Genomic DNA, 23,704 nt, shown 5'->3' with positions numbered 1-23,704 from the left:
TATTAGGTACCTATCTCCTACCGGTTTTGTTTCTCTGGAAAATCCTGATACAAAAACATCCATGCTGTAAATACTGACTCCAAATTTCAAACAGTCTCCAATAGGTTCTAGTTTGACCTTATTTTTATATTTATAAACACTGATTAGAATGTTCAATACAATAAATTTTCTATTTCTTACATTATTTCCTTCAAATCACTTCTGCATACACATTTGCCTTTAGCATTCGTTCACTAACAAATTATATCAAGTATATTTTGGTGTATAAGTCATCATAAAATAATATAGTATGTCTTTTTAGCAAAATAGGATAGTCCAAATTCTTGTTGAAAAATGTTGCACGGGGCGCCTGGGTGGCTCAGTTGATTAAGCATCTGATTCTTGATTTTGGCTCAGGTCATGATCTCAGGGTCGTGGCACTGAGCCCTGAGTTAGGCTCTGCGCTAAGCATGGAGTCTGCCTGTCCCTCTCCCTCTGCCCTTCCCCACACTTGTGTATGCTTGCGTGTGCACACGTGTGTGCTCTGTCTCTCTCTAAAACAAATGAATAAATAGAATCTTTAAAAAAAATGTTGCATGATGGACTTGTGCCTATTGAATGACTAACTAGATAAAAATACCTGTGATGATTAATTTTACATGCCAACTTGGCTAGGCCATGATGTCCAGATTTTGGTCAAACATTACTCTGGATATTTCAGTGCAGGTGTTTTTTGAATGAGATTAATATTTAAATTGGTGGAGTGTGAGTAAAGCAGACTGCCCTCCATAATGGCAGTGGGCCTCATCCAATCAACTGAAGACCTTAACAGAAAAAAGACTGAATTCCCTGTAGCAAAAAGGAATTCTGCTAACAGACTGCCTTTTCACTCAAACTGCAACTCTCCTTGAGTCTCTAGTCTGCCAGCCTACCCCACAGGTTGTACATGTACCAAGACTCCAAAATCCTGTGAACCAATCTCTTAAAATACATCTCTCTGTGTATCTACATGTCCTGTTGGTTCTGTTTGTCTACAGAACTTGACTAATACAGTACCATATTTCCTTTCTGTCCTTAAAAATTCATGGACTCTTGAATTTAAGAAAATTCACCTAGGATATCATCATCAAAAGATTCAGACTGGGATTTCACTTGTATTAACTATTTTGCCACCACTGCTGAGTCAATACTGCTGACTCTCTGCAGTCATCTTCTGATTTTGTCTAATAACTGTGAAACTGGTACTGTCTTCTCTTCGCCATTATATGGGTAAAAAATGAAAAATTCTAAATTTTCAACTACATTGCATATACATTAAAAAAAAAAGACTACAAGGAGTATTTACCTATTATATTATTTTTTTAGGTGATGCCATCATTCTTTTGTTTTCTTATCATCTTAGTAATTTTTAACATGGTTGGAAATAACAGATGTGTAATGATGAAATAACTCCTAAGATGATGAAATAGCAAAATGTTTTAAGATTATTAAAATCCCATACTGTGCCTTTGATTTCCAATGGACCCATATGGCAGTTGCAAGATAAAAAGTTGTATTCTGGGGGTGCCTGGGTGGCTCAGTTGGTTAAGCGTCTGCCTTCAGCTCAGGTCATGATCCTGGGGTTCTGGAATCAAACCCTGCGTCCTGCTCCCTGCTCAGTGGAGAGCCTGCTTCTCCCTCTGCCCCCCCCCCATCATGTTCTCTCTCACTCTCTCAAATTAATAAAATATCTTTTAAAAAAAGTTGTACTCTGTTAAAAAAAGTAAGTAAATTTTCTCATTGGAATAAAACTCATGAACTATCAATCCTTACAAAGGGTTAGAGATGTTCAAATAAGAAACTCAAAAACTAAAACTGGGTCTAACAGACTTGAATACAGACGATTAACCTCTCAGTTCTGTTTAAAAAAAAAAAAAAAAAGGATTTGACATCTAGAAAAGATAACGAAAGTACCTCCTAGCTAAGACTGAACATTAAATGAGCTAATACATATATAAACCACTTAGAACAGTATCTGGCATATTGTAAATCCCCAATCTGTATTAACTATTATAATTTAACAGGGTCTACTGAGTGCAACATCACTGATAACACTGCTGCAACATTTCCCCAGACTCTATACCCTAGCTAACTCTTTCCATACTGTGGGGATTTTTCTCTCTAAAGATTCCACCTAAAGAGAAAGCAAGAGATCATGGACAAACATAGACAAGTCTGGTGTAGCTCCTCCCTGAGCACACGCCCAGGCAAGGCCCACCCAGAGCTGCCCCCTCCTGGCCTCACTGTCTGTACATGTCCTTGGCTATGAAAACAAAGCAAATCCATGTGTATGTTTGTATATATAAAACATAAATAAATTATATATATAAAGTATATATATACTTTTAAAATATTTATTATTTTTAAAAAAATATTTATTTATTTATTTGAGAGAGAGAGAGCACGCGCGAGCAAGTATGCGTGTGCACACAGGCACATGCATGAGCAGGGGGGAGGGTTAAGCAGTCTCGTGGCTGTGCACTCGGAGCCCGATACCAGCTCTGTCCCACGACCCTGAGATCATGACCCGAGCCAAAAGCAAGAGTTGGATGCTCAACCTACTGAGCTACCCAGGTGCCCCACAGCTCTACGTTTTATTTGTTTTGTGATCTTATAAATATTACCCAACCTCTCTTGGCTTTAGTTTTCCTCATTCATAAAATAGGGATAACATTTCTTGCAGGATTGTTAGATAAATTACATGATATAATGGCTATAAAGCATCCAGCCCATTACACTGAAATTGTGGACACTCAATAACTACAGTTGTTATGATTAATCAGCTTCCCAAATATTAGTTCTTTTTGTATATCTAGTGACTCAGTTAGAATTAAATCTAAGTATGCTTCACTATTATGAGATATACTGACATCTCTAGCCAAACTTTTTTTCCAAGATTCTAGATATTATCAAATAATTTAATGCTCTAAATTATCTAACTCTTCAAGTTAAAAAGTCTATATGCAAGGGATTTCACCTTTTGGCTCCAGGTGAGGAAAAAAAGAAAAAAAAAAGACATCAAAGAAGTCACTTTTGACACCGTAAGAAATTCTTAGGAATGCTTTGGTGAATACTTTATAGAGATACAGGCAGAAAAATAATTTTATAATTATTCTAAAATTCTTAATTTTTAAAACTCACAATTTATATTAATGATTTCAGTCCAAGATCACGAATCCAGTGAAGCAAGTTACTATTTGTTCAAGACACCTGGAGAATAGCTAAGAGATTTTCAACAGGTACCTGAATTTGCTTTTCCCCAAGCTCACATACACACAGCTATGATTTTTTTCTAGACTCAGGCAGGCTGAGTACTTTCCTTTTCCTTTCTCCTAACCAAGTTCCCTTCTCCTGAAACCTCCAGCTGACATCTCCAGTCATTTGGGCCTCCTTAAAAATTACATGAAATGTCTTAAAAGAACACCAATTCCGAATTTATTAAGCGTTAAATAAATCAGAAATGTAACAAATTACATCTTAGAATACTATTGCCATTCTCCTCCTCCACACTCTTCAACAGTTATTTAAAATAATCTTACATGGAGTTCTAGTGACTTCAAACTCAGGTCAGCAAATGCATCTCCAAGCTGCCTTTGGGTATGCACCATCTGGAAAAGCTGGGTTGACAATGTCTGAGCCAGTCTTAAAATATTTTCATATTTTTTCTTGTTATCTCTTAATATATCAATTTGAGCTTCAAGTTCAAGGTCCACAGTTCTTGATCCACGGCCTAGCTTCTCAGAGATAATTTGTCGAGTGCACTAAAAGTGGAAAGATGCACTTTGTTTAGGAAGGAAAAAAAGAACAAAAGAGAAAGGAATAATATAGCGATCCAAAGTACAAATGCTACAGCACTTGGCATTTACCATTGCTGGCATATACCCTTAAAAAACTGAAAACTGTCAGCCAACTTAGAAGTTCATCAAGGTTCAAAATAAACTTACCAGACATATCTAATAACTATAACTAATCAGAGGAAGTTTTCAGACTTAGAGAACTAATTTATATACTACTAGATGAGCTTCCTCACATAACCGTATTTCAGGCTTAGCATACTTGTGTAGATTATTTACGACAACTGAGAGACTTGGCATTGATGTACGAACGTGAACGGGCTGTTAGTATAGGAATAATAAGCATACCAAAATTCTATTTTCCTATTGTTTTCAAATACTTTTTTTCCTTCTATCTTCCTCTTAAATAGCTGTGTGTGTGTGTGTGTGTGTGTGTGCACGCGTGCACACACGCACGCAGGAGGAATGAAGGGAAGAGAGGAGAAAGAGTTAAGATGAGGGGTGGCAAAGGTGGGAGAGAGGAAGGGGAAGGAAGGAAGAGAGAGAGAGAGGGAGGGAAGGAGGAAAGAAGAGAAAGAAGTAGAGATGAGAGATTCCTGAATTTTTACTTCTGTCCAGAAAGAACAGTATTAAATTATGTTATTCTGTCCTGCCCCAGAAATAATGATACAGGAAATTTCTGTTAACAATAAAAAAATTATAAGCAACTTCACTACTCAATAATGAATTTTGAGAGTAACCTATATATAAGGCATTAATATACTCTTCATCATTTAAAGTTAAAACATTCTAAAAAAGTAATAAATAAATATGGCAATTTTTTAAAATTTGCAAATTTGCTCTTTTAACTTTTCTTTCACAGTTTTGGTTACAGAATTGCCATCTATTTCAAAAATTAAAATAATGAATGAAATAAAAGGTGAATTTCCTCTTCCTTCCCTTAATCCCACTAAATAACAAAAAACTACTATTAACAGTTTGATGGATAGTCTAGACTCTTCCTTAAACCTCTATACTCATGTATATAGTATTTTTCAAGTAAAAATGAGACTGTGCTATGCTATACACAGTATCCTATCTTTCCTATGACCAAATATCTTGAGATTTTTCCTTGTCAATAAATAGAAATGCATAGTTATCCTTCTAATATTAGTATATTATATACTACTCATGTTTTTCTATTTATTTATTTATTTAAAGATTTTATTTATTTATTTGACAGAGAGAGACAGTCAGCGAGAGAGGGAACACAAGCAGGGGGAGGGGGAGAGGAAGAAGCAGGCTCCCAGCGGAGGAGCCTGATGTGAGGCTCGATCCCATAACGCCGGGATCATGCCCTGAGCTGAAGGCAGACGCTTAACCGCTGTGCCACCCAGGTGCCCCATGCTTTTCTATTTAAAACCGAAATGAATTCCCTGACATATTCTCTATTCTCATCAATTAAGGATCTTTGTGAATAAACATTTAAAAATAAAGTTCCTTCTTTAAAAGGTAGAGAAATTAACTACATAGAAAATGATAGGAAAGGTGAGAGGCTAAACTCACAGAAGAGAGATAAAATTATTTCGATGGAAAACATATGAACACATACACCCTTAGGAGATGAAAATCACATCAAGAGAAAAGTTTAACTGAAGACTTTATCATTTTAACGAGCGAAACATTAGCAAGAAATAATACCTGAAATGGTAATAAGATAAAGGAAATGTACCACTTTTTATCCACACCAGGATTTTCCCTATGCAATATTATCAGAGATTTATTCCATTTGAAAGCCAAAACATATGGTACCTTTCATAGCAACCCAGATAAAATAGTCTGTTGAAAGTCAAGAAGCTAGAATTCACTGAAGAAGCTTGGCAGACCGGGCAAAATGAAAGAAACGCTTACTGTTGTCTAAGTGGCCATTTTTTCCCAGAAATAATGGTTACAAGCAGACAGTGGGGTCAAAGGTTTAATGAGGAAATGTAGTAAGGAGCAGTAAGGCAGTAAGGAGCAGTAAGGCAATATTGATTACGAAGCATGTTAAAATCTTGACACTGGAAATAAGTTTTGAAACGGATCTTTCCCACCTTGTATTTCGATATAATGTACACTCTTAAGGACAATCCGAGTAATCTGGAAGTGAGAGGATTCCAGATAGCCTACTTTGCTGAAAATGCAGACGACTTACAATGAGCTGACAGTCCTGTTCAGTATTGCATACTTATAAATTAAGAAGCCATTCTGAACATAAGACAAATGGAGCAAGGTGAAAGGGACAGGAAGAATTAAAGTAAATTACTGCTCTACGTAGATCTGCTACTTGGGGGAGGGTGCATATAATAAAGTGACAAACACTGTACAAAAAAATAACTATGAATCACCATTGTACAGGTCATGAATTTATAAGATAGTCGCTGTACACTCTCAGTATTTAAATAGCACCAAGAACTTTTTCTGTGAATACCAAAAAGTGAATAAAAACTCTTAAGTGCAAGGAAAAGAATTTCATGGCAAAAGCTGATAGATACTAAAGAGTTATTAAGGGTGAAGAATAGGAAAGAAGGGAGCATAAAAGAAAATACCAAAAACTGAACAAGCGGAATAGGTCAACCAGTAAATGAATAAGGCAATACGATAAGAAAAACAGGAATGAAAGTTTAAAAGATATTGGCTTACAGGCAACAAAGATTAATTAGATAAGGTGTGAATACTGACAGCAAATACTTAAACATCCAAAGAAAGTATTTAATGTTTGGGAAATAGGCTGAATAGCTCTGAATGCTAAAACTAAGATTATTCTTAAATAAAATAATAATAATAAGATGGACTTCTAAAAGTACACTATTCTTTTTTTATAAGTTTTTTTTTTAATTTTTTTTATTTTTAAGTAATCTCTACACCCAACGTGGGGCTCAAACTTACAACCCAGAGATCAAGAGTTACATGTTCCACTGACTGAGACAGCCAGGTGCCCCTACTCTATTTTAAAAAAAAAAATTTTTTTTTAATGTATTTTATTTTTGGGGGTGAGAATTCCTGCGGATGAGAATAAATAAGAAAATAAATAAATTTTGGATTCAAAATTTATGAATAAAATCAGGTAGATTAAAATAATATTTAACAATACTTACTGATATATCAGAGCCTAAACTTAAAATAGTTCCCATTATATATTTGGTTTAAATCACCAGCCTGTTCTTAGAGCCCAAATTAACAACCAATAAAAAAGTACTAAATAGTCTCTGTGAGGAAAAGCCTTTAAGTGATTGATGTATTACAAATAGCTCAAGCCACAAATCTGCTTAGTACTTTTGAATCTTAACAGGGACAAGACAGTGGAATTTAAAGAACAGTTAAGTAGATGAAAACCCTAGCTACTCAAGTCAGAGCACTGGCTAACACTCTCTATATTTGTGAACTGTTTGTGGGTGTAGTGGTTTGTAAGTCAGGAATTGTCTCTCTCTCTATATATATTTCAAAGATTTTATTTATTTATTTTACAGAGAGAGAGACAGCCAGCGAGAGAGTGAACACAAGCAAGGGGAGTGGGAAAGGGAGAAGCAGGCTTCCTAGCGGAGCAGGGAGCCCAATGCGGGGTTTGATCCCAGGACTCCGGGATCACGCCCTGAGCCGAAGGCAGATGCTTAACGACAGAGCCACCCAGGCGCCCCAGGAACTGTCTATATTTTTATACAGAGCACATGTCTCTTCTCAAGAGTAATACAGAAGTAAATTTATTTTTTCAGTTAATACTTCTAAAACATGACCTGAAATCATCTATAAAAGTACAGGTTTTCTTAAGATGATAAAAGTACCCTGAAACATGCTTATGAATCTTCCCCAGAATTATTCAGTGTTTGCTAGAGAAGAGAAACAGACAGAGATTAAAGGCAGAAAACCATGCAGGAACTGAAGCCCAAGAAATAGATCAAAGTTGTAGCTAGAATCAAGTTGCTCAACAGTAAAATGGGTAACAAGCACAGACCTAAATCAACCAAATCAAAATCTATACTTGAAGGATTATCCAAATGACAATGAATGTCCTATATAGCCCATAATTTGGAATGAAAAGGTAAAAGAGCCATAAGAACAGAGTAAAGGAGACCCAATAAAGTCATTTCACTCTGAGCTTGTTTCGGTTGAGAAGCATATGCCAGCCCAGACACACGGGCTATAAACTCCATTAAAATCATCTAAGTTAGAACATTCTTTTTCTCTTCTGTTTATTTATTTAAGGTTTTTATTTATTTATTTGACAGAGAGAGAGAGAGCACAGCAGGCGGAGCAACAGACAAAGGGATAGAGAGAAGCAGCCTCCCCACTGAGCAGGGAGCCGGATGTGGGGCTTGATCCCAGGACCCCAGGATCATGACCTGAGCCAAAAGCAGAGGCTTAACAACTGAGTCACCCAGGCGCCCCTGTTTATTTATTTTTTTAAAGTATAAATACACTTAAAATTTTTTTTAAAGATTTATTTGAGAGAGAGAAAGAGGGAGAGAGAGTGCATGCAAGAGGGAGAGGAGAGAGAGAATCCTCAAGCAGACTTCACACTGAGTGCAGAGCCCAACGGGAGGCCCAATCCCTGAACTCCAAGATCATGACTTGAGCCAAAATCAAGAGCAGGCTACTGAGCCACCCAGGCATGCCTAATTTTTTTTAAAGTAAGCTCTAGGTCCAACACAGGGCTTGAACTCACAACCCCAAGATCAAGAGTCATGAGCTCTCGGGGGTGGGGGAATGGGATAGACCGGTGATGGGTAGTAAGGAGGGCACATATTGCATGGTGCACTGGGTGTTATACACAACTAAGGAATCATCGAGCCTTACATCGAAAACCGGGGATGTACTGTATGGTGACTAACATAATATAATAAAAAATCATTATTAATAAAAAAAAAAAAAAAAAAAAAAGAGTCATGAGCTCTGACTGAGCGAGCCAGGCGCCCCACTCTTCTGATTTAGGATGCAATTTCCCAGTTAAGCTCTGATGAAAAAAATTTTCAGTTAAAAATAAACATTCTGAGGAGAACGATATCTCCTTCATATAGTATTATGCCACATGTGCAACATTTTTTAAAGGCTGATCAATTTCATTAACCCAAACTTATAAAAAGGCTGAATGTGGTATGTTAATATAAGAGATAAATATAGAATCTTAATAATGATTCAACTTAGAATTATTGTAAAAGAAAAGGACGAAAAATGGGGAACAGATAATAAGCATATAGGAAAAAAGGGAATGAAGGAAACATGAACTAAAGAACACAAGAGAAGGCTCAAATGAACAAAATCTTAAATTTTGTAATTGGTAATTACTAGGACATGGTTCAGAAATAAGGCCTGTTATTTTTTTTAGGGTGGTAGTTATTTTTATTAATTCTTTTAAAAAATATTTAATTACTTTATTTAAGAGAGAGTGAGAGAGACAGAAAGAAAACGAGTGGCAGGAAGGGCAGAGGGAAAGGGAGAAGCAGACTCCCCACTGAGCAGGGAACCTGACACGGGGCTCGATCCCACAACCCTGACCTGAGCTGAAGGCAGACACTTAACCAACTGAGCCATTCAGGCGTCCCTATTTATTATTATTTTTTTAAAGTAATCTGTACAGCCAACGTGGGGCTTGAACTCATGACCCCAAGATCAAGAGTTGCATGCTCTACCAACTGAGCCTAACAGGCACTGCTAAGGCCTGTATTCTTTAGGTTTCAATGTGTGATCACAGAATGTTACTAGTTAGAGGCAATTTCATAAATAATGTACAAAGGAATGGTTGAATAAATAAATTTAATAAATAAACAAATGGAGCTCAGTTTGGTATGAAAGACAAATAAGTGAAAGGGAGCAAAAAGAGGAATTCCAAGCAGTGGGCAGATACAGTCTCATGAACAAAGTTACAGACATGTGAGAAAGCACAGTTTGTTTAGGAAATCTCTGGATAATTTGGTATGGATCACTGGATCCACTGGTGGGAGAGAGGAGCAAGAGGGGATAATGTTGGCAAGGTAGATGGGTCAGATCCACACCATTTGAAAGACAATGGGGATCAACTGAACAATTTCAAGCAAGAGCGAACCGTATCAGGCAGCGCAGAATATGCAGTCTAAGAGGTTTTGTCAAGAAGCTATTTCAGTATGTGAGAGTAACAAAGACTATGGCTGTGAAAGCTGCAATGGAGAAAAAGGGATAAAGTCAAACAACAGTATGGAGGCAAAGTCCATTTAATGATAATAAATACGTGGCATCAATGAGGAGATGAAGTAGAAATTTGGCTATCTGGGTGAATTGTTGTGATATGAGGGAATACAAAAGGCAAAAACAATACATGGAAAGAGAGAATCTGCATCCTTGATAACAAAGGAGCAATAATTAAATACAATGTCCTGAATGAGAACAGTTTACGCTGGCACCAATGTTTGACGGCTCCCACTGGCATTTCTCAGGGCTACACTGGCATGAGGTAAAGAATTTTTGGAAAGATTCATGAACATGTCTCGGGGCACTTTTATCATCTTAAGAAAAACCTGTACTTTTGTAGATGATTTCAGATATTTTAAAAGTATTAACTGAAAGAATAAATTCACTTCTCTATTACTCCTGAGAAGACACGTAAGAGACATGTACTCTGTATAAAAATATAGACAATTACTGACTTACAAACCACTACACCCACAAATAATTCACAAATACAGAGAGTGTTATGGACAGTGTTCTAACTTGAGTAGCTAGGGTTTTCATCCACTTAACTGTTCTTTAAACTATTTTTTAAAAAAGATTATTTATTTGAGAGAGAGGGAAAGAGAGCGAGCATGAGCGTGAGCAGGGGGAGAGACAAAGGGAGAAGGAGGGACTCTCAAGCAGACTGCACATTGAGCACACTGCCTGACGTGGGGCTCGATCTCACCACCCCCAGATCATGACCTGAGTTGAAATCAAGAGTCGGCCACTTAACTGAGCCACCCAAGTGCCCCTAAGTGTTTTTTTTTTTTTTTTTAAGATTTTATTTATTTATTCGACAGAGAGAGAGACAGCCAGCGAGAGAGGGAACACAAGCAGGGGGAGTGGGAGAGGAAGAAGCAGGCTCATAGCGGAGGAGCCTGATGTGGGGCTCGATCCCATAACGCCGGGATCACACCCTGACCCGAAGGCAGACGCTTAACTGCTGTGCCACCCAGGCGCCCCCCCAACTGTTCTTTAAATTCTACTGTTTTGTCTCTATTAGGATTCAAAGGTACTAAGTGGATTTGTGGCTTGAACTATTTGTAATACATCAAATATACTACAGATTAAATAATTTGCTTATTTGTTTTACAGAGGCCATACAAAAAAAAAGCCACCAATTACTCTGAGGCAATGCAAGTAACAACATCAATAAATTTTGAAGTTCAACTCATCTGCTATGTGGTGCTGTCTGTACATTTAATGCTTAATTATTACAATAAGATCAGAGCATTCCAACTCTGAAAAATGACACCTCTTTGACATTCAGTTGCAACAAAGTATCAAAAAGAGGAGGTAGGGATAGACATGTCTATAGCAGTTCTACAGGCAAACATATTCAAAGGCAATATATTTCTTCTTTCAACTATGTGCTATCAATTAATAAGCATTTCTGCACCTTTTTTACTCCTTTGCTACTGACTTTTTAAACTACATTTATGCAGAGATCAATAAAACAAATTACTTCATTTTCTAATTGTATTTTTATAGTTAGATGGCATTATTCTCTACTATATATTCATATAATTGCAAATAATAATGTGAACAACATATAAATGAAAATTCTTAGAGCCGGTTAGGGTGGAAACATTAAAAAAATACAAACCTTGTAGGTGTTTAGACTCCATTTTCTAACAAGCTCTAACTTTTCCATTGCAGGATTTTTTATTTCATCTGCTAGAATAACTGGTCCACTTTTGGTCTGTGTTCTCTGGCCACCTGCACCATCATAACAGAAGACAAAACACAAACAGAAGACAAAAATAAAGTAGGGGAAAAAAATCAAACCATTGATGCTATTCAAATTAAACTACTTATGCATTTAAAAATAAAAAGGTTTCCACACAGGTAAGGACCAGAACTTTCAGGAATCGATGAGGACAATTTCTAAACACTTAAAAAAGATTTCTGCCAATTAAACACAAACACTTTGTGCTTTGTCTATTGTCTTAAAAAAATGCTGCAACCAGCCTTCTTTTCTAAATAAGCTCTTTACTTCTAGAAAACAAAATTTCCACAATTAATCTTATAACCTAATGACCCTAAAAAACAGTCAGGAAAAATCTGGAAAGGTTATGTACTCTTTACTGTGCTCTCCCTTCAACATACGATGTAGAACAGAGCAACAAAACAGAGGTTACTGTAATTTTGGAGGATTTGAAAATATAATTCAAATTTCAAATAGTCATTAAAAATATCTTACCACCAGTATGAAAGGCTAGGCTAAAACAAGACCTACATTGTACCTCCATTTTTTTTTTGAAGAGACCACCCACCCTCCTGCAAAGAGCCATAATTAATAAAGGCAGTATAAAGCCCTGACAATGTATTGCTCCAATCATTAAGAAATTATGACATAAAAGCAACTCTACACCTATAGAGTTTCTACAGTAAAATATTTTTCAAAGAAAAAAGTTAAACACTCATGATATTAATGACTTAGTATAAAAACTTTATAATAATTTAAAAAGAACAATGAAATAAGGAGAAGAGAAAAAGTTCTAAAACATGGTTTTTAAAGTCAGAGCAAAAATTTCTTTTCTCACTTATTTCTATAGTCAGACCAGCCCTTGCCACAAATTTACCACAATCTAAGGTCAAGAATGGAATAGAAAATCAAATACATTTAAAATTTACAAAATTCTCATAGAAACAAAATACAGAATGTTAACATTTTATATGGTAAAAGAAATATGTAGTTCAACTTTTTCCTGTTTTTGTAGTCCAGCAATATTGAAGTATAGAGTGAATTCAATGCAAAAAAATGCATTTTCCCCAAGTGTTTTTCACTGGGCATAACTGACAAATTACATATCATATTGTTGCAATCTGCAAGCTATCTGTAAGCTGTGGTTGAAAATAGGAAGATACAACATTTTCCACTTGACCCATTCCAAATAATGAACAACCCAATTGTTGAAGGCTCCTTTTTTGTTTAACTGAGAACAGAGAGCAGAGCTGCAAAGCTGAGAGGATCAAATAAGTGAACCTACATTTTCCAGAGTTAAGAAAGCATGATTTAAAATGAATCCAATTTTACAATGTTTTTCAATCTTAAAGTGAATTAAATTTCAGGTTTAAGATATATAGTTAATAACGCTGAAAAGCCAGAAAAATAGGTATGCCTAGAAAGATTATTTCCGTTATTGTTAAAAAGAAGCAGCCACCAAAAAAAGCCAGAATTACACACACTTAACAACATAAAGCAAGGGATTATGAAACTGAGTGAATTAGTTTAGTTTCAGAAGTAGCAAGAAGGGCTTTATCCAATCAGCGCAGTGAATACCTGCAGGAACAATTAAATCACTTCCTTGTTGAGCCAGTCGACTAGCTGCAACCCTGCTAGGAGACATAACAGATGGCAATGGTGGTGCTGGGGAACCTGGAAAGGGCAGACATTTAACTGTGAAAATCCTTTTCCTCCTCTACATACTGCACATTTTGAGTATCGGTTTACTGACATTGCCCTTAAAATATTCAAAAACTAGGATTAAAAACTGGTATGAATATATTTGCTTTCTTGAAGGAATGGACTAAAAATAAATGGATGCGAGCAGGCAGAGTTCTTGTATAAACTTTTCATGGAACTGTCGAAACCAAACAAAACACGTATAAGAAACTAGGCAAGATCACGTCTAAACAGGACTTTACCTGGACTCTGCTATTTCCAAATCAATTAACAGAATGTGATTAAAGTTCCACAAGCTGAACAATTTAACGCTTAAGTAAATATTTTATAACCTGCTACTCCTACATTCAAAGGAAAGCTCTTTAAGTAGATAAACAAAGGTATGTAGTAAAGTATCAAAATTATAATTAGAATTCACAAAACGTGAACGAGTCACAGCATTCACAGGAATTGTAGTTCAAAATTTCACAACATAAACCCAATAGCACAGAGTGTAGATCACTGCTATTCATAGTATGGATGCGAGGAACCCGTATCAGGAATTTCACCTGAGAGCTCATTAGAAGTGCAAAAACTCAGGCCCTGTCCTAGACCTACTGAACTAGAATCTGCATTTTCACAAGATCCTTAGGTGATTTGTATGTATTCTGAAATTTGAGAAGTGCTGACATAGAGTGTTATTCTAATTAAGCATAAGAATGGAGCTTTTAAAACATAGCCAGGACGCTCCACGAGATCTGCTGGTCATCAGTAGGTATCTGTAGGTTGTGTTTTTTTCCCCCCCCATTTTACCTTTTTTATTCAATTGTTTTTATTAAACAAAAAAATCTGTATATATTTCAGGTGTACAGTGTGATGTTTTGATATATGTACATATTGTGAAATGATTACCACAAACTCATCACTTCTTTTGGTTACTTTCCCATGGTTACTTGAGATCTATTCTATTAGCAAATTTCAAGTATACAATACGGTATTATTAATTATGGTCACCATGCTGTACATTAGGCATTTGTGGTTTTTTAAAAGCCACTCAGATTATTCTCAAACTCAACTGTTAAGTTTGAGAATCATAGGAAAAAGACAAATTTTGAACGAAACACAACTGAATTTTAAATTCTTAACTCTGCATTTGAACCAGAGTATCAGGAATGTCCTAGCAAATTAATTAACATCTCTGAGCCTTAGTAATCTACAAAGTGAGAAAACTGACTATCCAACATTGTTCTAATGTCCGGCACTAAACCAAAGAAAACCATATAACTTCAATTGCTTTCTTTATTTTAAATTCTGAAGTCTGTACATCTTTAAGGGAATGATAATAAAAAGCTGAAAAACTTAAGATCCTTCCACATTCAGCTAAGAATATTTTCAAGTCTGTAAGATACTTTTATTTCAACTACATTATCTCCCAGTTCCCTAGAAATCATATAATGAATCAAATTTATAATTAAAATGTTCTAAAAGGACAGAAATCAAGATCAAATTTCTTAGAGTTAGTAATAATTGGTTATATCCCAGATACACTCAGTTCTGATAGAAAAACAGTCACCAGTTTTAATATTATGAAAACCTTAATTTGAACTAGATCTAACATTAAAATCCAAACATACGATAGACCTAAATAGACTGGCACTACCTTTCAAAGTGAGAGATATTTATCTCTTTAAATCTGTTGAACTATAAAATTTAAAACAAGAAGGGATGACAGAAATCGACTAAGTCTGACATTAAACCATAGGAGAAATAAAACCGAGAGGGGTTAAAACAGCTTATCAGAGGCTCAGATGCTCTGAATTCACACCCTAAAACTCCATTATTAAATTCAATACAGAAAACACCAATCCGTAAGTTACTTATTGAGTTGGAAGGCATTTTAATAGGTTATCCAATCCAATCACCATTTTAAACAAAGACTATCTCTACTATCCAAGACACAAGGGTTTCTGTTATAGAAGCAAGTGTTAAAAAAAAAAAAACGACTACTGTAATTCCACTTCTCGATGATCCCAGGAACAGAGCTCTGTTGTTCTAGCTATTACTGTTTATTAATCCTGCGTAAGAAACAATCCCATGACACAGAGGGAGATGTTGTAAAATATATATAATAAAGATACAGAACCTTCCAAACTAAAATAGCAAAAGACATGTTGCCCTGGTAACTGGGTACTTCAGCCTTCTCCTTTCACAGGTAATTATCACTTCTCTTTATCTTCAACCCTTTAAACCACTACTTTAGACTAAATTAGTTACTACAATCATTCCAATTCTAATATCCAGTAAAAAATAATTCTTAAAAATCTAAAATCTTGCTTATTGACTAAATTTGAGGAATTAGCTCCATTTCACCTCAATAACAGGAATCTAGTAGTATGCATATATGCAGGTAATGATCAACACCTCACTAAAACAAAACTCAAGTATCAAGTATACTTCACTCTAATGAGCTTTGATTTATTCATGATTTCCACTATTATTAATTTTGCAATGTATTTGTTAGGTAGATTTCACTATTTGCTGTTGGTAGGCTAAACTTTAGTATAAGTTCTCCTAAATTTGCTCTAGAGATGGAAAAGTAAATGGTTAATACTTTTCTTGAAGCAACTGTTCAAGTAATAAAGTCATTAAGTTATTATTCAGTCATTTTTCCAGAGAGCTAAAACTGCCCCAACAACTTTAACATTTCTTTCACAAGACCGATTTCATAAATTTTAATCATGTTTTTTCTCATGTTCATTCCAATTTACCTGTAAATGCTTTAAAACAAAGACACTTAAAACAACTACAACTTCCTGAAAAAAAAATAAAACTACATCTTTCTAATAAATGCTTAACTAATCTGCATATGGCAGAATGATTCTTTTTAATACACTGATCAACAATGTAGCTTACGTTTAAAGAATTATATAAAGCCAATTCAGAGACATAAATTACTGCCATTATCATGAAACATATTTTTTACTCCACTTTGAAGGACTAGGATATACCAATAAGCAAGTGAACCTTAACAGCATTTCCATGCTTATGCACAACAGTTTATAATGGTCAGTTGATTTCAATCATTGTATACTACTATTCTACTTAAGCGGAAAAAGATTAAACCAAATGTCAGTTAAATAATTTCATTGAGAATACTTAAAACATCTAAATAGTAAAAGCATTTCTTAATTCTCTATTGACATTTACACTTGGAAACTGGTGACGTCCAAAAATGGTGTCACATTATGCAAGCCTTTTATCCTGCTTTAAGCACTCACCATTTTAGGCACTCAGTCAACCCTTTCAAAGTCAAAGGTATCCCCTAGATAAGATATGCTAGAATGCTACATAGTAACTGAGATACTGACACATATGCTACCTTTCTATGGTTTTATTTTTCCGAACCTAAGGATGAAAAGGGGAAAAAATGATGTCACTAGATAGCCCATTCATTTTATAGCCTAGAGCAGAGGTTGTTATTCTGGATTATTTTAAATGCTTATCTGCAGGACCCATTTAGGAAAGAATATATTTCAAAATATAAGTTGTTTTTGAATCAAGTATTGGCTATTAGTATAATAAAAATACAGAATATTAGTATCTCTAAGAGGGCTAAGGATTGCAAACTCACAAAGGTTTTCTTTCATTTTATTAAATTATAATGAAGTGTTAAAATTAATATACTTCATTGAACATCAAATATAACTATTTTAACTATAGCTAAAGAAAGAAAACAATTCATTTTTTATATCCAAATGTTTACATGGTTTTACTTTCACTCACATGAACATGAAAAAACACTTGAAAAAGGTTATTATATGCAAGAGCATTAAAAGGACACTTTTTCTTTATATTAAAAATAGATCTATATATGAAATGTGTGCAGAAAAGAGTTAACATAGCAGGTCTGTTTATCCTTAAAGAGACCAGCTTAACACAATTGGCTCTTGGTTGACATCTGGAAACTTAAATTTGGGAAGATTCCCTCCATTCCTAGGATGGTAACACTGGTTCACTACGCCTAAACCGTTTATACAAACAATGTGGTTTATACTGTATTTTCCTCCTGGGAGTCTGGAATGTTGATACATGCTAGGCAGAGGGTGCCTATACAAGCAATCTCCAATAAAGACTCTGGGCACCGAGGCTCTAATGAGCCTCCCTGGTTCATAATAGTTCATACATGTTGTCATAGTCTGCTGGGGGAATTAAGCATAATTAATGACTGCTGCCTAATGTCCTGTGGGAGAAGACCCTTGCAAGTTATGCCTAGTTTTGCCAGACTGCCTCAGGCATCCTTTGCCCTTGCTAATTGTGTTTGGTATACTTTCCCTGTAATAATCATTGTCATGAGTATGACTATACACTGAGCCTGTGAGTACTCTCAGCAAATTACTGAATCTGAGGGTGGTCTTTGGAGACCTTTCAGATGGAATGTACAATAGGAAAAATAAAAGTTATTTTTCTAATTGTTTTGAAATAGGAAATACGTATTTATATAAAACACTGATTTATAGTTGTAAATTTTGTAGTTAAAAGCTAAAATAATTTAAATCTGTATTTTTGATATAATTTTTCAGTTTTTACTTTGGTATTTTAAAACCAATTCTTTAATAATCAGTGAAATTATGCATATTGATCTATTTATATAAAGAAGACTACTAAAACAATTCCTAAATTATTTAAATTGAAGAGAAAAAATTATGCTTATAAAATCAGTGTTTTTTTTTTTTTTTAAAGATTTTTTTTTTTTTTTTTGAGATTTTATTTATTTGACAGAGAGAGAGAGACAGCCAGCGAGAGAGGGAACACAGGCAGGGGCAGTGGGAGAGGAAGTAGCAGGCTCCCAGTGGAGGAGCCCGATGCGGGACTCGATCCCAGAACGCTGGGAACACGCCCTGAGCCGAAGGCAGACGCTTAACGACTGAGCCACCCAGGTGTCCCTAAAAATCAGTGTTTTATCACAGAATCAAAAGACTTTATTATGCTTTATTGATAAAGGTAGCTTCTGATGGATTTCTCCCATCCTCCACCCCAGCCATCTTTAAAAATATGTGGGCTCTTACCTTGAAATGCTCCTGCTTCAATAACCCCCTCTTTGGTACTGTCAAAGCCATGAGATGTAATTTGGGTTTCTGAGAGGCCAAGTCCAGCTGGCAATGAACGCTTCAAATCCTTGGCAACATTTGAATAAAAGAGAAAATCTTCATAAAATATCTCACACCACATGGCAGTTCAGCATAATGGTGTCCTTTTACCCACAACTTAAAACCATCTTTTTTCTCTACTATGTAGAGAATGCTGTTACGGCATTTTATAATGTACAAACAGCAGCAAACTCAGCAAGATTTGCTATTAAGAGGTATGGTGTATGTCAAATACAAAATACTTCTATTATTCTAGAAGTAAGCATCAGGCAGATAATAAACTTCAATTTTCAAATTCCTAAGCTACTGATACATCAGAAAAATCATTTTAAAGAACAGAATTAAGATGACCAAAAAGTCTGTTTATTATGTAAAAACTGATGTCTAATACAATCATGATGAGCCTGTAATGGTCAGGATAAACGAAGCATTTACTTGCAATATTAATTTTCCTTTGATTTCAAGTTAGCTAGGTAAGCAAGGCTTCCTGGATTTCAATCAGGGAGAGGTAAAGGAAATTTTCTGCTATTTAAATTTATGTTAAACGCTGATATTGGTCAACCTCAACTGCAAATTAGCTTCTAATTGGAACTTAGCTGTAATAAATATAATATTCCATATTCCATCTTATAGTTAAAAAAAAAAAAAGAAAGCTAAGAAACACAGATTTCCAAAAGTCCTTTCTTTCCTCTGGCTTGGATATGAGGAATTACCCAATTTTCATAATCAGAGCCTATGAATGGATTCCACTGGTTTCCAACAATAATGATGAACGATGCACTAAAACAAAATTATGTCTTTGGAATCCTTTCTTATTATGGTACCACATCACACATAATGTACAGTTATAATCTGAAAACTCAGGACTAACATTTAAAATTTTCTAATTGGCAAAGTCTAAATTTTAAAAAAGATTTTATTTATTTATTTATTTATTTATTTATTTGAGAGAGAAAAAAAGAGGGGAGGGGCAGAGGGAGAGAGAGAATCTTAAGCAGACTCTGCATGGAGCCTGACACAGGGCTTGATTTCATGAGATCACGACCTGAGCTGAAAACAAGAGTCGGACACTTAACTGACTGAACCACCGAGGCTCCCCAGCAAAGTCTAAATTTAACAGATATATAACTGGCAAGTGTTGAGAAGGGTTTTTCTTGAGAAGCTCATTAATTTTGCCTAGGCAATTGTTTGATTGATATGGTGGACCCTGAATTAGTAACTAATGAAGTCAATTCTTATCAAACAGCATTTGACTAATCAAATTTATCATTTATCAAACAGTATTTTGACATGGATAATTTTATGTTCTTTCCTTGTTGTACCTTCAACCCCCCCCCCCCCAGCTAGTTTCAGATACTCTTGACTTTCCTCTTACATCATCTGTTATGTTCTACTGTCTCCTTTGCTGATTCCTCCTCATCTCCCCAGCCTCCAAGTTCTGTGCCCCAGGGTTCAGTTAGAGGACTTTTTCTCCTATAGCCACTTCTTGGGTGATCTAATTGATTCTTCCGGCTTTAAAAATCATCTATTTCCAAATTTAGGTGTCTTACCTGGGCCTCCCTCTTTAACTCCAATATATCTGATCACGTACTTGTTATTTTGACTTGGATATTAAATACGCATCTCAAACAATGTGTCCAAAACTGATTGATTCCACAGTAAATCCCCAACTCCCCACAGACAAAATAATACTACCTATATTTTCACTCCTTTCAGTTAACAGCATCTCTACTACCAAAATCTTTGCCGAAATCTTAGGAATTATCTTTGATTCTCTCTTATGTCCACATCCAAACCATCAGCAGATTCTATCAGATCTACTCTCAAAATATATCCAGGATCAAACCAATTCTGACCACTTCCACTACTACCACTCTGGTCTAAACTAGCACCATATTTCAACTGGATTACTCCAAGAGCCTTTTAATTGGTCTCCCTGCTTCTATCCAAGACACAAACCTCTAAATCCATACATCCCAAAATTATCCCGCATGCAAAAACTCTCCAATAGTCTCCCATCTCACTCGAAGAAAACCCAGACTGTTAAATGTTCTCAAGGCATTACATGATTTGACTTCATCTCCTACCAGCCTCAGCCCTACAGCTACACAGTTACTTCAAAAACAATAAACCTATCTTTCAGAGCCTGTGCTTCCTGTTTTTTTCCCCCCGGAATGCTTTCTTACCAGATATTTACATGGCTTGCTCCTTTAGTCCAAGAGGCTTTCCCCCAACAACGTATAAAATAGCAACTCTTAGGGGAACCTGGGTGGCTCAGTCGGTTAAGCGTCCAACTCTTGGTTTTGGCTCAGGTCGTGATATCAGGGTCATGGGATTGAGCCCTGCTTTGGGTTTCATACTCAGCAGAGAGTCTGCTTAAAATTCTCTCCCTCTGCCTCTTCTCCCCCCACTCTCTCTCTAAAATAAATACATCTTTAAAAAAATAAAATAAAATAGCAACTCTCACAACCTCACACTCCTTATTCTGCTTACTGTTGTATTCTTCTCACAGCAGGTATCACTCAGTATTTGTGTTTATTTTTCTCTCTTCTCTCCATATACTGTAAGCTTCATGAAAGCAGGGATGTTGCCTATTTTGTTTACTGCTATATGTTTAGCACCTGAAATAGTGCCTGAGATACAGATGTTCACTAAATATCTGTCAAATGAATAAATGAATCTGTTGAAAGGACTTGTGATTCAACACCTTATAGATTAAGAAGCTGCTATAGCAATAGGTTTATTTCTAACTTTAATGAGTATCTGCTGGCTTCTGCTGTATGCTAGACTTTCTAGGCAAAGAAAAAGGTAAGGTACAGTCCTTGCCTCACTGGAGAGACAAGATATACAGATATTAATGTAAAAGTTGAACTTGTTGCCAAAGTAAAGACAAGGTATAGGAGGTATAGGTATGGGTATAGCAGGTATAGATATAGGAGGAATTCAGAATAGGGACTAAATCTATGAGAACCAAACAGGAAAAGAGAAAGTACTGCTTGAGCTCTGGAACATAAAGGATTTATTTATTCATTGTCCCAACATTTAATGAACACCAACGACAGTCACTGCTCTAGCTACAGATAGAGCAGTGTAGGAAACAGTCTCTGCCCAAATTAGACTCACACGGGGGGAGGAAGGTAAAGGAGCCTGAGAGTAAACAAATAAATCTACGTCAGTAATAAGTGCTGTAAGTAACAAGTAGTAAATAAGTTTTTTTTTTGTTTGTTTGTTTTTAAGGCAGGGTAAGAGAGATACAGAGTGACAGGCAAGGAGTGCTACTCTGGCTGGGCAGATTCCCGGAAGCAGTGTGAGGGAGTGAGCCATGTGAGCTTTAAGACACAATTCCTTTATCAGATGTACAACCTGCAAATACTTTTTCCCATTCTGTGAACTGCCTTTTAACTTTCTTCATGGTGTTCTTTGAAGCATAAAGGTTTTAAATTTTGATTAAGTCCAATTTATCTATTTTTTCTTTTGTTGCTTATGCTTTTGGTGTTGTATCTAAGAAATTGAAGTGCTTAATCCAAAGTCATGAAGATTCATACCTGTTTTTTGTTCTAAAAATTTTATAGTTGTAGCTCTTATATTTAAATCTCTGATTCATTTTGAGTTAATTTTTTTTAAGATTTTATTTTTAAGCTATCTCTATACCTAAGGTGGGGTTCAAACTCACAACCCTGAGATCAAGAGTTGCATGCTCCACTGACCGAGCCAGCCAGGCGCCCGTTAATTTTTGAGTATGGTGTGAGGTCTGCATCCAACTTCATTATTTGCATATGGATATCCAGTTGTCCCAGAACCATCTTAAAGACTATCCTTTCCTCACTGAAAACTCCTGCCACCCTTGGTGAAACTCAACTGACCACAGATACAAGGGTCTATTTCTGTACTCTCAATTCTGCTCCACTGGCCTATGTCTTCCTTATGTGAGTACCATACTGTTTGATTACTGCAGCTTTGTAGTAAGTTTTCAAATAAGTGAGCCCTAAAACTGTTCATCTTTTTCAAGACTTTTTTGGCTATTCTGGATCTCTTGATTTTATAAATGACCAGTTTGTTGATTTCTATAAAAAAACAGGATTTGATAGAGATTATGTTGAATATGATCAATTTGGGGAGCACTGCCACTTTAATGAGTTAAGTCTTCTGATCCATAAACACGAGATCTCTCTCCACTTACTTAGATCTTTGACTTTTTCAAACAATGTTCTACAGCTTTCAGTGTAAAAGTCTTGCACATATTCCTGAGTACTGAAATTTCTTTAATTTTGTTTTTGCATTATTTATTCCTTAAAAATAAAGTGGGTTTTGAAATAATGCTTCTTGTATCTCACAACTTTGCTGAACTTATCAGTTCTAATAATTTGTGTGTGAGTGTGTGTGTGTGTATTCCTTAGGAGTTTCTATATACAAGACCACATTGTTTGCAAATAGAAATAGTTTTATCTCTTCCTTTCCAATCTTGATACCTTTTATTTGTATTGTTATTCTTTATATCTTACATATTTTGTGTCAACATTCTTTTATATCTAATATTTAATAAAAACATTAAAAAACAGTGGTAAAACCTATGCATACTCAGCATCCTGAGCTTTTCATTAGCAAAACCAAAAGAAACTGCTATATAAACCAATGGAGGTGACAGGTCTACCTCAAAATAGAAAACCAATTAACATTAGACATCGCTTTGAATTGGCCTTAAAAAAGGTACCTATTCCAATATGTTATCCAAGTAAAGCTATAACAATTTTTTTTTAATTTTAAAAGTCTTCTTGCTAATCATTATGGGGACAAACAAAAAAAAAATAAACATAAAACAACAGCACAATAATACAATAATATATACAAGTAAGCCGCAAAGATTTATTCTTGCTTTCTTCATCCTAGTTAGAATTCCCCACGGAATTACCTTTTGAATCTTTTCTGGCATATTTTAAAGATGTTTATCAATAGCAAAGACTCTTAAATCACTTTTTAAAGATTATCATAGTCTCACCAAGAACCAACTGTTACTAGAAACATGAAAGACCTGGAAAGATAATTCAGACAGACCTCACTGGAATACCAGCTTTCCTGGTTAGTGGCTATGTGATCCTGGACAAGTACTTAAAAACTTTCTTAGTCCCTGTTTGATCAGCTGTAAAAAGAGGCTAAAC

At 35.5% G+C, this 23,704-nt stretch overlaps 1 protein-coding gene across 17 annotated transcripts in view; it reads right to left on the bottom strand.

The window, feature by feature from the left end:
* Positions 1-23,704, bottom strand: part of ARFIP1 (ADP ribosylation factor interacting protein 1) — a 114,149-nt gene that overhangs the window by 38,652 nt on the left and 51,793 nt on the right. For 13 of the 17 annotated variants that reach the window (XM_048212179.2, XM_026499495.4, XM_026499493.4 and 10 more), the window contains 4 exons: positions 18,468-18,576; positions 13,300-13,395; positions 11,620-11,732; positions 3,558-3,779 (listed from right to left, as the gene is read on the bottom strand). In XM_048212179.2, the coding sequence (XP_048068136.1) occupies positions 3,558-3,779; positions 11,620-11,732; positions 13,300-13,395; positions 18,468-18,576 (540 nt within the window). The remainder of the gene's footprint in view (positions 1-3,557; positions 3,780-11,619; positions 11,733-13,299; positions 13,396-18,467; positions 18,577-23,704) is intronic. The other 4 variants (XM_044384377.3, XM_048212182.2, XM_057310132.1 and 1 more) reach the window with 2 other exon arrangements.

Source organism: Ursus arctos, unplaced genomic scaffold (assembly GCF_023065955.2).
Source record: "Ursus arctos isolate Adak ecotype North America unplaced genomic scaffold, UrsArc2.0 scaffold_11, whole genome shotgun sequence".
Classification (NCBI taxonomy): Eukaryota; Metazoa; Chordata; class Mammalia; order Carnivora; family Ursidae; genus Ursus; species Ursus arctos.
This window is presented reverse-complemented; position numbering and strand designations above follow the sequence as displayed.